At 38.8% G+C, this 15,459-nt stretch overlaps 1 protein-coding gene across 1 annotated transcript in view; it reads left to right on the top strand.

The window, feature by feature from the left end:
- The window catches only part of LOC102841774 (putative spindle and kinetochore-associated protein 2-like), a 31,933-nt gene that overhangs the window by 9,678 nt on the left and 6,796 nt on the right, over positions 1-15,459 (top strand). The window contains exon 2 of the mRNA XM_006833634.1: positions 9,830-9,916. Coding sequence (XP_006833697.1) covers positions 9,830-9,916 — 87 coding nt within the window. The remainder of the gene's footprint in view (positions 1-9,829; positions 9,917-15,459) is intronic.

Consider the following 15,459-nt stretch of genomic DNA (forward strand, 5'->3'; position numbering starts at 1 on the left):
TTGAAAGTGCCATGAGCTGCCAAAAGAACCAACAGATCTGTGTTGGAAGAAGTACCACCAGAGTGCTCCTTGGAGTCCAGCTTGGCCAAAGTTCGTGTCTCATACTTTGGACATATTGTCCGAAGGGGCCAGTCGCTGGAGAAGGATATCATGTTTGGTAAGGTGGAGGGTCAGAAAAAAAGAGGAAGACCCCCAGCGAGATGGATTGGCAAAGTGGCAGCCTCAATGGGCACAAGAGTGGCAACAATAGTGAGGTTGGCCCAGGAACGAGCAGTGTTTTGTATATAAGGTCACTATGAGTTTGTATAGGCTAAATGGCACCTAACAACAATTGTTAGGCTGATAATTGAGCCCTGAGGGTGAGGTAATTTCCAGACCTGAAGGGTGACTAAGGGCCATTGCCCATTGCCTCAGGGGTTCCTCCAGTCTCTATCTGACCAGTAAGCTTTGTCTTTTTAAAAATGTTTTTTCGTTTTATTCCTTATGTTTTTCCCACACTCTCCAGGATCTTCCACTGTGAGTGCGTTCAGAATAGTTGGTAATGGTAGCTGGGCACCATCTACTTCGGATCTCAGAGTCATGGAGACTGACTTTTGCGTGGTCCATTAGTCCATCAGACTAATATTTCTGTATGTCTTCGATTTTCTTCACTCTTTTCTCTGAACAGAGAAAGACCAATATTTGCACCTTAGATGTCCACTCATGGACTTTTAGGATATGTGAGTCCATTTTAAACTCTATTTTGTTCCATTATGTCAGTATCACATTGTCATCATTATAAGGCTTTATAGTAAATCTTGAAAACATCTGCCTGTGACTTGGTTCTTATTTTTTGAAACTGTTATGATTGTTTGCATTTCACCTTATAGAATTGCAGTGAGAGGCAGAGCTGCCAAACTCAGCTCAGCTAAGAGCAGCTGCAGATTCATGAGAAGAAAAGCTACTGAGTTTCTTGGCATCATAGGCTATTAATGGATTAATGCAATTCATTCTGTATTAATGGATTAATACAATCCATTCGGAAATACTTTTGCTGTTTCAGAATGGATTGTATTAATTTGGTAATATACTAGTTAACCCATTCTTAACCAGTTTAGTAAGTTTGATAATTCTATCTCAAAGTTAATATGAAACATTGCATTTGCCTTGAATATTAATGAGTGACCAAGGATAAATCATGTAAAGAGATCTTCTGTGTCACTCCTGTGCTTAACCCTAAATTTGTTACCATTTAGAGATTCCTCAAAGGAGCCTTGGTAGAGTAGTGGTTCACATGTTTGGCTGATAACTACAAGGTCAGCAGTTCGAATATACCAGTTGCGCCAGAGGAGAAAAATGAGGCTTTCTGCCCTGAAAAGATTTACAGCCAGAGAATCCCTATACAGATCTCTATGAATTGGAACCAACTTGACAGCTACAGCAGAGATACCTCAAATTAAGATTGCCAGATTTTGTAAATAGAGATACAGAATCCTAAATTCAGTTTGAATTTCAGATAGACAGTGGATACTTTTTTTAGTATTTATTGTTTTTGTTGTTAAGTGCCACCAAGTCAGTTCCAATTCATAGCGACCTTGCATAGGGTTTCCAAGAAGTAGCTGGTGAGCTTCAACCACCGACCTTGCAGTTCAAACCAACATTGCAATCCAACGCATTAACCCACAGTGCCACACCAGGAGCCCTAAATATGCCCAAATATTGCATGAGAGATACTAATACTAAATTTTATTTTATGGTTTGTCTGAAATTCAAATTTAACTAGGTATCCTATGTTTCATCTGGCAGCCCTGCTTCAAATATGCTGTCAGAATGTGTTTCATTATTATTAACAGAGCACATTAGGCTGTAATGCTTTATCTGTTGGTTTTTTGAACAAATAACTACCCAGTATGACTTATTTTTAGTCCATTTTTTGTAGTCCAGCAGAGTCATAGAAGTCACTCTATGAGTAAAAAGTACAGGCTGTCGTGTGTGTGTGTATGTTTGTTAAGTGCTGGCGAGTTATTCTGACTCATAACAACCCTGTGTAGAGTTTCCAAGAAGTGGCTGGTGAATTTGAACCACAAACTCTGTGGTTCAAACCGACCTTGCGGTCTAGTGCTTATCCTATATTGTTGTTGTTAAGTGCCATTGAGTAGATTGTGTCCCATAGAAACCCTGTAAAGGGTTTCCGATGAGCAGCTGGTGAGCTTGAACTGCCGACCTTGCAATTCAAACAGCTTTGAGCCTGATGCATTAACCCACAGCGCCACACCAGGACTCCCTTATCCTTGCTTATCATATGGCTCCATATGTATGTGTGTATGCTGTTGTTGTTGTTAAGTTCTGTTAAGTCGGTTCCGACTCAACAACCCTGTATAGGGTTTCCGAGGAGCATCTGTTGAGTTTGAAGTGCCGACCATGTGGTTCACAGCCCAGTGCTGATCCTACAGTGCCACACCAGGCATCCAAATGTAAAAATCACCTTGCCTTCTATAGTGTCTTGGGTGTATGGACGGCAGGGGAATTAACTTTAAAGATTCTCTCCTTAAACAATAATATATTTACTGTGAAGATGTTTAAAAATTCAGATTAACAAAAGTAATATAATTAATTATATTCTACTCTCTAGAGGCAATCAATGACCATGGGTGGGATCTAGAGGCAAGAGAGCCTTGGTGGCACATGATTAAGCCCTGAGATACTAACTAAAAGGTTGGCAGTTTAAAGCCACTAGCTGCTCCTAGGAGAGGAAGATGTGGCAGTTTGCTTTTATAAGACTGTTGTTGTTATCGTTAAGTGTCATCAAGTTGGTTCTGACTCATAGTGACCCTGAATAGGGTTTCCGGGAGCGGCTAGTGAGTTTGAACCGCGGACCTTGCAGTCCAGCACATTAACCCACAGCGCCACACCAGGATTCCTTGGATCCTCTGTGGGTCATTGTACTCAGTCCTGTAGGGTTTCTGTAAGTTAGAATCCACAGAAAGGCAATGGGTTTGTTTTTTTACCCTGAGGTAAGAAACCCTCGTAGTGTAATGGGTAGGTACCAGTATCTATTTCCTCTATTAACAGTAGGAGAAAACACTTGGAGTTCTGTTCCTGTAAATATTCAAGCCTAGGAAACCCCATGGGGCAGTTCTGCTCAGTTCTGTAGGGTTGTTATGAGTCAAAAGTGACTCGATGGCACACGGCAAGAGCTATTACCCATAGATAAAACTAAAATTTTGAGGCAAAAGGACATTTTTATTGATTTCATTCATCTCCTAGTCTAGATTCAGGATGACCCAGTACATAATGACTTTAGTAGTTTAAAAATTCTTTCCTAGATTCTTTCTGCTTATACATTTCATCTTTATTTTATTACCTGAGGCTCATTTGTTGTTACAAGGTGCCAACGAGTCAGTACCAACTCATAGTGTTCCTATGCACAACAGAACCAAACACTGCCCGGTCCTGGGCCAACATCACAATTGTTGCCACGCTTGAGCCCATTGATGGCTGCCAGTTTGCCAATCCATCTTCTTTTTCTCTGACCCCCCCACCTTACCAAACATCTTTCTCCAGCGACTAGTCCCTTCTGACAATATGTCCAAAGTATGAGAGATGAAGTTTGGCCATCCTGGCCTCCAAGTAGCATTCTGACTGCACTTCTTCCAACACAGATCTGCTGGTTCTTTCAGCAGCCCATGGCACTTTCAATATTCTCCTCCAACACCGTAACTCAAAAGCATCAATTTTTCTACGGTCTTCCTTATTCACTGTCCAGCTTTTGCATGCATATGAGGTTATTGAAAATACCATGGCTTGGGTCAGGCACACCTTAGTCCTAAAGCTGACATCTTTGCTCTTCAACACCTTAAAAAGGTCTTGTGCAGCAGATTTGCCTAATGCGATGCGTCATTTGATTTCTTGACTGTTGCTTCCATGAGTGTTGATGGTTGATCCAAGAAGAATGAAGTCCTTGACAACTTCAATCTTTTCTCCATTGATAAGAATGTTGTTTATATTGATCCAGTGGTGAGGATTTTTATTTTCTTTATATTGACATGCAATCTATACCGAAGGCTGTTTTTTTGATCTTCATCAGTAAATGTTTTAAGTCCTCTTCACTTTCATCAAGCAAGGTTGTATCATTTGCATATCACAGGCTGTTAGTAAGTCTTCCTCCAATCCTAATGCCATGTTTTTCTTCATATAACCCACTGTGGACAGGTTTTAGATGAGCGTCCAGACGAAGACAGACTAGGAAGGAGAGATGAACAACTTCTGAACATTTAGTTACTGAAACCTTATGAATAGCAGAGAAACACCTGACGCTCATATTCCCTCTAAAAAATTTCCCCCAAACTCCTGTTTTATGTGCTCAATAGTGTGCTTAGCACTTGGGTTTCAAAAGCATTCATACTGTATTTTTGAATGAAAGACAACCAGATTTTTTCTTGGTACTTTAAATCCTTTCCAGCCTTCTCTTGCCTCCCTTCATTCTTTGTTGTTAAGTATCATTGAGTTGGTTCCGATCCTGTATGGCTGGTGAATTTGAACCACCACCCTTACAGTTCAAACCAACCCTCCATTGCAGTGCATTATCTCACAGTGCCTCACCAGGACTTCAAGCAAGGAATGTTTGGTTTATTGGCAATCTGCTTTATCATTACGCCTTAGTTTATAACACTAAGACATAAATAACATTTCTCTTACAGCAGTGATTTTTATCTTTTAGGCTACAAATCCTCAGAGAAGACAAAACTGCCAGTTATTAGTAGGAATTTGCACATTCCAGTCCCCATTAGCTAAACAAAGAACAATTGCCTTTTAGTGGTTGAAGTGATTTAATTATAGCAAGTCTTGCATCCTTTTCCGTATCTGTGTAAGCAAGAAATTTTCAAAGAGACAATCCATTGAACAGTAAAATTATTCTAAGCTTTTTGTTTGAAATATGTATACATGCTAATTGAGTTCGGCAAGTATGGAATGTAGCTGTTTGGGGATATTTGAGAGCATATTCTAACTTCTTACTCTGAAGATGGCTTATCTGATGTATTTTATAAGAAACATATGCATGTTATGTAACACGGTACACATTATAATGTGCAGTTTGCCAGGAGAGCACTTAACAAAAACAAGGACTTTCAAAGACTGGCTTTTCTCGAGGGAGGCCTGGTGGTGCTGTAGAGTAATTGTTGGGCTGCTAATAACAAGGTTGGCTCAAACCCATCAGCCACTCACAGGAGAAAGATGAGGTTGTATGCTTCCATAAAGATTTACAATTCTACACCTTGCCGTCAAAGGCCACAGTGAGTCAGAATGGACTCAAAAGGAGTGGGAGGTCTGGTTTTTCTCGACATAGATTGCCAGGCATTTCTTCTGAGTTACCTTGGGATATACTCTAATTTTCAACTTTCAGTTAGCATACTCAGGGACTCCGTACTTAAAAAAATTGCTGTTAGCATCTTCAATTCACCTACCCCCTTATGACGAAACCCATGCTCAACAGAACTAATCATCTGCATGATCTCTTGTGGATCAGACTGTTGTGGGTATTCACTGGTTGGTTTTTTGGTAGTAGACCAGGCTTTTCTTCCTAGTCTGACTGCGTTTGGAAGCTCCACTGAAACCTGTTCAGAATCAAAGCAGTATGCAGACTTCCTCTGACAGAGTTAGGTAGTGGCTCTGTATGAGGTATATTGACTGGGAATCACACAGAGGCAAGAATTCTACCATTGAACTACCAATGACTCTACATAAAGAATTAGGCTGGTCATATTAAAATCTAGTAAAACAAAATAGGATGTGTTTATGAATTTGTATTATGCTTTCTCAAACTCAAATGTAGTTATTAAACAGCTCCTTTTCCTATATGTGCAGTATCATCTTTACAGTTCCAGTCTGCTCCAATGGATGTCCATGTGTTGTTGTTAAGTGTCATCGAGTCAGTTTTGACCCATAGTGACCCTGTATAATTTGAACCTCCGACCTTGGGGTTCAAACCAACTTTGCAGTCCAGCACATTAACCTATAACGCCACCCCAGGGTGTAAATAGGAGTGTTTTAGCATGGATTTCTGTGAACTTTTCACAGATAAGCTACATATTTTATATATCACCCTGAGGTATAAAACTTACCCCATTCATTTTTACTTTTTATTTGAGAGAAATTTGTGTAGTTTCGGAAACAAGAATATATCATTGTCTTTGGCTTTTAAAATAACTAGTCTAATTTAAAATATTTCTTGTTTTATTCTTGTCTAGTTTTGGTATCAAGGTTATGTTGTTAGTTGCTGTTAAGTGATTCACCTCACAGGTGCAGCGTGGAATTGCTTTCATTTTGATAATTTTAATACCCCTAAAAATAATACAGGCAATTGACATTAACTAAACAATATCATGCTGTTTTGAAGAATCAGTGTCCATTTCCTCTATTAATCAGATGAGTTTTGGAGACCATCATAATTGGTTGGTAAATTTCATACTCAATAACTACAAAATTTCCTTCTTATTACCAGATCCTAGAACCCTATCGATATTGTCTCTGCTGTGTAAATAGCTCTGAGTAGTGCAATATTGCTTATAGGGTTTTAGTGTTTGGGAAGAGCAATGGGCAGACTACAGAAACTGTGTAGCTAAAGTTGAAATAAAAGAGTATCTTTGCTTAAAAGAATACAAATAGTAAAACCTAGTTTTCACTAAACATGTTGAAATCTCAGGCTCAAACGTGAAACTTTAATTTTTTTGTTGTTGTTAAGTGCTGTTAAGTTGGTTCCAACCCATAGCGACCCTATATAGGATTTCCGAGAAGCAGCTGGTGAGCTTGAACTGCCAACTTAGCAGTTCAAATGGCTTTGCAGTCTGGCGCATTAGAAGGCAACAATTATCTTTTTCAAGTTTGATAAGCTAAACTTAGTTTATTTGTAGTTTAATGAAATGATGAAATTTCAGTGTTGAAAGGAGCCTTAGATTCCAACCCTTCTCATTTAATAGGATAAACTCAAAGAAATTAGGGGCTTCCCTAAGGCCATAGAGCTTGGTTAGTGATACATACCAGGGCTAGAACCCAAGTACTCAAGTTCCTTTTATGTATTTATTTGTTTTTCTATCAAGCTGTGTTTACAAGGAATTTTTAGTTGACTAACTGGTAGTGTAGTGGTTATGAGTCGGGCTGCTAACATCAAGGGTAGCAGTTCGAAACTACCAGCAGTTACACAGGAAAAAGATGAGGCTTTCTTCTCCCGTAAAGATTTATAGCCTCGGAAACCCTTTGCAGGGTCACTATGAATTGGAACCGACTCCACGGCACAGCAACAACAACAACTTTACAGTTTAGTTATAATTAGACATAAAACTTCAGTGAAAACTCATTTTAGGTAAAGTATTTACTTTTTAAATTCCATCCATATGACTGTTGGAAGCTCTGGAGTGGCACTGTAGGATAAGCACTGGATTGCTCATTGCAAGGTCAGCTCTTCAAACTCCTCAGAAATCCTATACAGGGTCACTATAAGTTGGAATTGATTCAAAGGCACTTAACAGCAACATATGACAGTTACTGACTTTGATATCATTTATTTATATTAGGTACTGTGAGTCGACTTTTGACTAATTGTGACCCCATATGACCCAGCAGAACTGCCCCATAAGAGTTTTCTTGGCTATAATCTTTGTGAAAACAGATAGCCAGGTCTTTCTCCAGTAGAGTTGCTGGTGGGTTCAAACCACCAGACTTTAGGTCAGTGGTGGAGTGTTTAGCCATTTGCCACCAGGGCTTCTTGTTATTTATAACTTCTAACTATGTAACAAACTTGGAGTGATGAAACTACAACTGTTGTTAAGTGCCATGGATTTGGTCCCAACTCATACTGATCCTGTATAGGGTTTCCAAGGAGCAGCTGATGGGTTTGAATCACTGACCTTGTGGCTAGCCGTCCAGTGCTTATCCTAAGTGCTGTATCGGTAGAATTAGAGGCAAGTAATTTAGCCTACCTCCTCATTTACAGGATTCAGATCAGAGAATCATAAGATTGTTTTTCTATTTCTAGCTATTGAATTATATCCTTTGTTTTTCTTTTTTGTTACCTGCTTATTCCCTAGTCAGTTTCCCTGGTGTGAAAATTTATACTATATATTAGCACATCTATGATATATTCTACTGTACACATTCCACTGTACACTGTAGACATAAAATAGTTAACATATGGTGATTTTTGTGTATGATCTTTGTTGAGGGTCTCTTGGTGATGCAAATGGATTTAGTTTGACTACTCATTGAAAGCTCAGCAGTTTGAGCCCACTGGCTACTCTGCGGGAACAGTCATGGAAAAATGAAATGAAATGAAGCAGTCATGGAAAAATGGAGTTAAAAGAGAATGGAATTTTTCCATGAACTTTTTGAAATTCCTTCAATATAGACAAAATATGTATTAATTGACTGCTTATATTATCAGTAAGAGTCCCGATCAACAGTAGATTACTAGTTGTTAAATATTTGATGGTCAGATGTTATACACCGATCTTTGACTGTGTTGGGGTATTGGTACCCCAACTCTCATGTTGTTCAAGGGTCAGCTGTATGTACTATAAGATCATTAAGAATATACCCACTCTCCTCTTACTGTCATGGTTAGGTTCCAAAGACCAGTTAATTAATTATTCAAAAATCAGTGTTGTCAAAAAACAGATGACTACATCATCACAAAATGGAAGACGATTACATCATTACATAACTGACCAATTACATTATTACATACTTGCCAAACCACTGAGCAACATGACTTAGCCAAGCTGACACATAACCTTAACCATCACAGCCAGTGTTTCTGTCATTTCATGTCTGCATTCGTTACTGCAAACAGATGTTACATTATTAATGTGCAAAATAGTCAATAGTAGATTTTTTTTACTATTGTAAATGTGAAATGGTGGATGATAAGCTAATTGATAGGTGAGAGCTTCGGGAAGCATGGTGGCTCTGTAGGATAAGCACTGGACTGTGAACCATGAGGTCAGCAGTACAAGCTCACCAGTAACTCCACAGGAGAAAGATGAGGCTATCTGCTCCGGCAAAGATATACAGTCCCAGAAACCCTATAGAAGGCTGCTGTCCTTCGGGACCAACTACTTATTAATTGTTGTTGTTCAGTGCTGTTGAGTCAGTTCTGACCCATAGTAACCCTGTATAGGGTTTCCGTGGAGTGGAAACCCACCTGGTGGTTCAAACTAACTTTGCAGTCCAGTGCATAAACCCTTAGTGCCACACCAGGATTCTACTTATTAACTGTACTGCAGAAGTCTATGTAGTAAGAAGTACAAGCTCTCCCCACCATAGTTGTTCATCTTTGTATGCTGTCATTTTCAGCACTTTGCACTGTATTCCAAAAATTGATTTTACATATAACTTTTTACTCCATTTATCCTATATCCTTGATGGCTTATGGAAGTTCTTCCTTTTTTCTTTCCGTTTGTAAAGGTCTACTGATCAAGGTCCCTTGCTGAGACCCAGGTTCAACACGTTGGGGTCATTTAGACTACGATTCCTGTATTACATGTAGTTGTTTTTTTGTTTTGTGTAATTTGTGACTAATCCTCTCATTTTGGACTCGAGCATATATCTGTATCTTTTTGGGTAGTGATACTGTAAATAATGGTAATAGTGAGTAGCCTTGAAAATCAATGTGTTCTGTGTCGAATTGAATGAAACCATATTTATTGCCAAAGGTATTTAATAAAACACTGTTTAACTGTATGGAATTCTTGAAATCATTAAAGTAAAAAAAGACAAAATGGGAAAAGAAAGAATAGTCAAAGTATTATTAATATGTCTGTGGATTCACAAAATAATGTTTTGTGGTGGTCTTTAGTTCCAGAAAGCTGATTCTGATCTGGATTGCATTCTGTACAGGCTGGAATATGAAATCAAGAACAATCATCCTGATTCAGCTGGAGAGGTAATCTGCTTTCTTAAGATGGTATCTCTAATAGTATTAGACAGCAAATATATTGTTAAGTATTAGTTTATTGAATGTTAAAATCTTGGTGTATTAGAAGCTTGGTTGCAACGTGGAGAAATTTGTGGGTGCTTTTTTTTTTTTTTTTTTAACTTAAAATGAGAATCATTGAGTCTAGAGGTACAAACCACTATGGAAGCCTGTAAAATTCTAAATGAATATAGACACTTCTAGGGAAGTGGAGGACTCATGGTGTCCTGCTGTGGGATCAGCACTGGACTGCAAACCACAAGGTCGGCAGTTCAAACCCATCAGCTGTTACTTGGAAACCCTACACAGGGTCGCTATGAGTCAGAATTGACTTGATGGCATTTACAACAACGGGGAAGTGGAAGAATCCTGGTGTGGCACTGTAAGATAAACACTGGACTACCAGTCACAGGGTCAGCAGTTCAAACCCACTAGCCACTACTTGGAAACCCTTATCAGGATTGCTTATGAGTCAGAATCTACTCGACAGCATATAACAATAACAACAGGGAGTAGAAAGGTACTTAATGGTAGAGTGGTTACTAATCACTTTCCATATGGCCAATAACAAGATGGTTCATAGACCTACCAATTGCTCTGTGGGAGAAAGGTATGGCAGTCTGCTTCTGTAAAAATTTACAGCATTGGCAAGTCTATGAGGCAGTTCCACACTGTTCTATAGGGTTCCTGTAAGTTGGAATCGAGTCTACAGCAATGGGTTTTGGTTTGTTTTTAGGAGCATAATGGTTACAAATTAGACTGCTAATCTCACTGTCAGAAGTTCAAAACAACCAGCTGTTCCGCGGGAGAAGGATGAGGCTTTCTGCTCCTGTAAACATTTACAGACTCGGAAACCCTGTACAGGGTCGCTGTGAGTCGGAACCGACTCCACGGCACATAACAACAACAACTGGTAGCATAGTGGTTACATATCAGAAAGCCTCATCTTTCTCCGCGGAACAGCTGGTAGTTTCGAACTGCTGATCGTGAGATTAGCAGCCCGATTCGTAACCACTACACTACCAGAGCTCCTTTTTATATTATATATGTATAGCTTAATCTTTAAAAAAAAAAAAAATTGAAAACATCTTTAGATTGAGTAAAAGTATGAAACAAAGTAAAATTGAGGAAACATTATGAATTTCAGTTTTTACTGTTTATTTTATGGAATACTAGAATTCTAAGGCAGTATACTTTGAACTGTTTTAGCTCCTTATTGACTTGACTTTTCCCCTTTTTTTCTGTCTGATATCACCAATTATGGTCCAGTGATATCACTAATGGTTGGCCAAGGGACTCCTACTTGGAGGATCTTCTCATATGGTGCTTCCACTTTTCCTTTACCTTCTACCGCTCATATTGGTCCCACCCGCAATCAGTTTTCTCTTCCACAACTTTTTATTTTTAAAATAGATAATTGTATAATTTCCATGCCATAGAATATTCACTCTCTTCAGTAACTTCTCATATCCTTGTAACATTTATCCATTAACTTCAAGAAAATCTTTCTCCCTTTTTGTGTTTTATATTGGGTACATTATCTCAATCTTTGTAGATTTGTCCAATGTCAGTCCTAATGATTATACAGCTTGTATATCAAGGAACATGAACCCAACAACCAGTTGCAGTAACCATTAAACTTTTACATGGTGGTAATGGTGGTAAGCATTCATAGAGCATTACTATATGCCAAGCACTGTAATGTGTGTGTAACACATCTATATGCATATGTAGTGTTATTTAGCTCCATTATCCTCATTCTAATTCCATTAGTGATTTAGAGACTGGCAGTGATTAGGCATAAAATAAACTACAAGTTCATATTACCATGCTCTTTTCCTTTATATGTTTCAGAAATATAATTTTGTTTTATGATCATTTTTCTTGCTGATAGCATATTTCCTTTTGTTTCTTCCAAAAGACTTAATTAAATTGAGCTTTTTGTTAAGGAGTATTGACTTTTCCTTCACCACCAGTACTATCATTAGCAGAACATTTAGGATCTTTTTCATTCACTTAAGATAAATCAGAGCCACAAAGTGAATTAAGGTGTTTTAGGCACAGAATTAAGCAAAGTATAGCACAATTTATGAATACCAATAAAAGAATACAGTGACTTCTAAGGAGCCAGTCATTTGAACAAATCAGTATTTTTCTAGGCTATGTGTATAATCAATTTTTCCTCTGTGGTATGGTATTAAGGCCTGACCACAATATAGTCAGTTGGGTTGTGTAATGCAAATTATTGTATCATGAAACCACCATTTCCATATCAACCTCATTGTTGTGGTTAAGTGCTGTTGAGTTAATTCCTACTCATGGTGACCTTAGGTACAACAGAACACAACTTTGCCTTGTCCTACACCATCCTCACAGTTGTTGTTGCTTGAGCTCTTTGTTGTAGCCCCTATGTCTGTCCATCTTCTTGAGGGTCTTCCTGTTTTCCTCTGATCCTCCACTTTACCAAGCATTACGTTCTTCTCCAGAGATTGGTCCCTGCTTACAACATGTCCAAAGAACGAGAGATGAAGTCTTGCCATCCTTGTGTCTAAGCATTCTGCCTGTATTTCTTCCAACATAGATTTGTTTGTTCTTCCATGGTACTTCCAATATTTTTCATCAACCTTATTGTTGTTAAGTATCACTGAGTCTGTTTCAATTCATAGTACCCTGTATGTGGTTTCTGAAGAGTGCTGGTAGGTTTGACCTTGCAGTTGGCAGCCTGACGCTTATCCTACAGGGACATACCAGGACCCCATCAACTTTATCAGGTTCAGTTAATGTCATAAAAACATGTAGTGTGGTTTATACTATACTCTTTTATCCTAACATTTTTTTTTTTTTTTTTTAAAGCTCACTTGCTATTTATTCCTTATGCTAGATTCATCAAGCACTGGGCTGCTAACCACAAGGTCAGTGCTTCAAACCCACCAGTGGCTCCTTGGAAACTCTATACAGGGCCACTATGAGTTGGAGCTAACTTGACAGCACTTGGCATCAACAACAACATTAAGGATTAGTTGTTGCTTCCTTTTTCTCCACTACAGATTTTTTTTTTTTTATTATTAAATGTTTTTATTGTGGATTGAGTGAAAGTTTACAGGGCACATCATCAGCTTCACATTCAACCATTCATATAGCTTGTTTCATTACATTGATTATTATGCCCTCCACATATCATCAGTTAACAGTGTTTCTCTCTATCCTCTTTAGCTCTTTTTTTGGGGGGAGGGGCGTGGGGGGGAACTTGCCTTTTTGGAATTTACAGTCTCGGCTTTTAGGGAAGGTTTTTACATTTGTCTGTGGATATCCAGGGCTCATGTATGAGATTACTAACAAGCATTACTGAATAATCAGATGAGGGACAGTTTGCTATGTCTACTAGGTGGCTAAAGTCTGATCCTCAGAGCCTATGGTTTGGACGGTCAACAATGCTTGGGCCCACAGGGTCTTGACCTCCTGACCTGGTCTGCACGGTCTGCATCAGATTCCCCTTTATTTATTGTGTGTTTAAGGGACGCTGCCTGTCTTAGGCGGTCAGTGCGAATTCCTCAGTCTTACCCATCATCGTCCACTACAGATATGTATGTGGGAAATGCATCTGTCTCAGGGCACTTCACTAGTGATCTTTTAGTCCAGTTATCTAAAGGTCATTTATACTAATATGATTTATTGTCACTGTACATTTGATGTTTTCTTCTCTCTCCAATTTTCCTTCCAATTTTAATTTTTTTATCAAAGTAATTTACACAATTTGAAAAGTTCATGTAACTATGAAGCTTATAATTACAACCAGTAAGTCTTTGCTTTATACTTTCCCACCTCCAAGACAGCCACCATTTTATTTCAGCTTGTGTTGTTGTTATTATGTGCTGTGGAGTCAGTTCTGACTCGTAGCCACCCAATACAGGGTTTCTGAGGCTGTAAATCTTTACGGGAATAGAAAACCTTATCTTTCTCCCACAGAACAGCTGGTAGTTTCGAACAGCTGACCTTGCAGTTCTCAGCCTGATTCGTAATTACTACGCTACCAGAGCTCCTTATTTCAGCTTGTACATACCTCTATATTTCTAAATAGCAACTTTTTTCTTTTCTTTGATCTGGAGTATATTGATTTCCTGAAAATAGGCTGTTCTCGTTCAAATCCCACTTCTGCTTTTTACTACTAATTGATCTTAGGGAAGTCAGTTAGCCTTTTGTCCTTTAGTTTCCTCATTTGTTACATTGGGATATTACTATCTATTTCACAGTTTGAGAGAGGATAAAATTAGTTAATGTATGTAATGTGCTTCTGGTGGTGCAAACATTTTTCAATCTGCTGCTGACCTCTAAAAAGGGTTGGTAGTTTGAGCCCACCAGCAACTCTGTGGAAGAAAGGCCTGGAAAACTGCTTTCATAAAGATTACAGCCAAGCAAACCCTGTGGAGTAGTTATACTTTGCAACACATGGAATTTGCATCTATACGATCCCCATGATACTGTGTGTATCCGTTTCCTAGGGCTGTTGTAAGACAATACCATAATCTGGGTTGTTTAAAATGGCAGAAATTTATTCTTTCACAGTTTTGGAGTCTAGAAATCCAAAATCAAGTTGTCAGTGAGAACCCTCTGAAGGTTTTGGGGAAGAATCTGTTCCATGGCCCTCTCCTAGCTTCTGGAAGTTGTTGCAATCCTTGGCATTTCTTGGCTTGTGAAGTTGTTACTCCAGTCTCTGGATTCATGTTCTGTTCTCTCTTTATGTGTCTGTGCCTAAATTTCCCATTTTTAAGGACACCAATCATTGGATTAGGATCCACCTTTTTCTAGTATGACCTCATCTTAACTTGATTCCTCCTGCAAAGACTCTTTCCAAATATGGTTATGTTCACAGGTACCAGGGACTAGGACTTCAACATATCGTTTCAGGGGACACAATTCAACCCACAACAGTATGTTTAAGAATTTTCTAAGTACTTTCAACTTCTTTGTATATTTTAGGAACAAATTCCAATAATGACTTTTGTTGTTGTTGTTGTTAAGTACATTGGAGTCATTTCCGACTCATAGCGACCCTTCACAGGGTTTCCAAGGCTGTAAATCTTTACGGGAGCAGAATGCCTCATCTTTCTCCTGCGGAACTGCTGGTAGTTTCGAACTGCTGACCTTGAGGTTGGCAGCCTGACTCGTAACCACTACGCTATCAGAGCTCCTTAATAATGACTTTTATGATCTTCTAAATAGTATTTGAACTCCTGGTGTGGAACTGTAAGGTCAGCAGTTCAAACCCACCAGCTGCTCCTTAGAAACCTTATACAGGGAGGGTCTCTATGAGTCAGAACTGACTTGATAGCACCTAGTAACAACAACAAGAAGTAGCATTTAGAGTTGAATTTTAGAAATATGTAACTACTAACTGAACTGTGCATCAAATATTATGTGTCTATAAGGAGCTCTGGTAGCGTAGTGGTTACGAATCGGGCTGCGAACCTTAAGGTCAGCGGTTCGAAACTACCAGCTGCTCCGCGGGAGAAAGA

This window comes from Chrysochloris asiatica, unplaced genomic scaffold, assembly GCF_000296735.1.
Source record: "Chrysochloris asiatica unplaced genomic scaffold, ChrAsi1.0 scaffold00007, whole genome shotgun sequence".
Lineage (NCBI taxonomy): Eukaryota > Metazoa > Chordata > Mammalia > Afrosoricida > Chrysochloridae > Chrysochloris > Chrysochloris asiatica.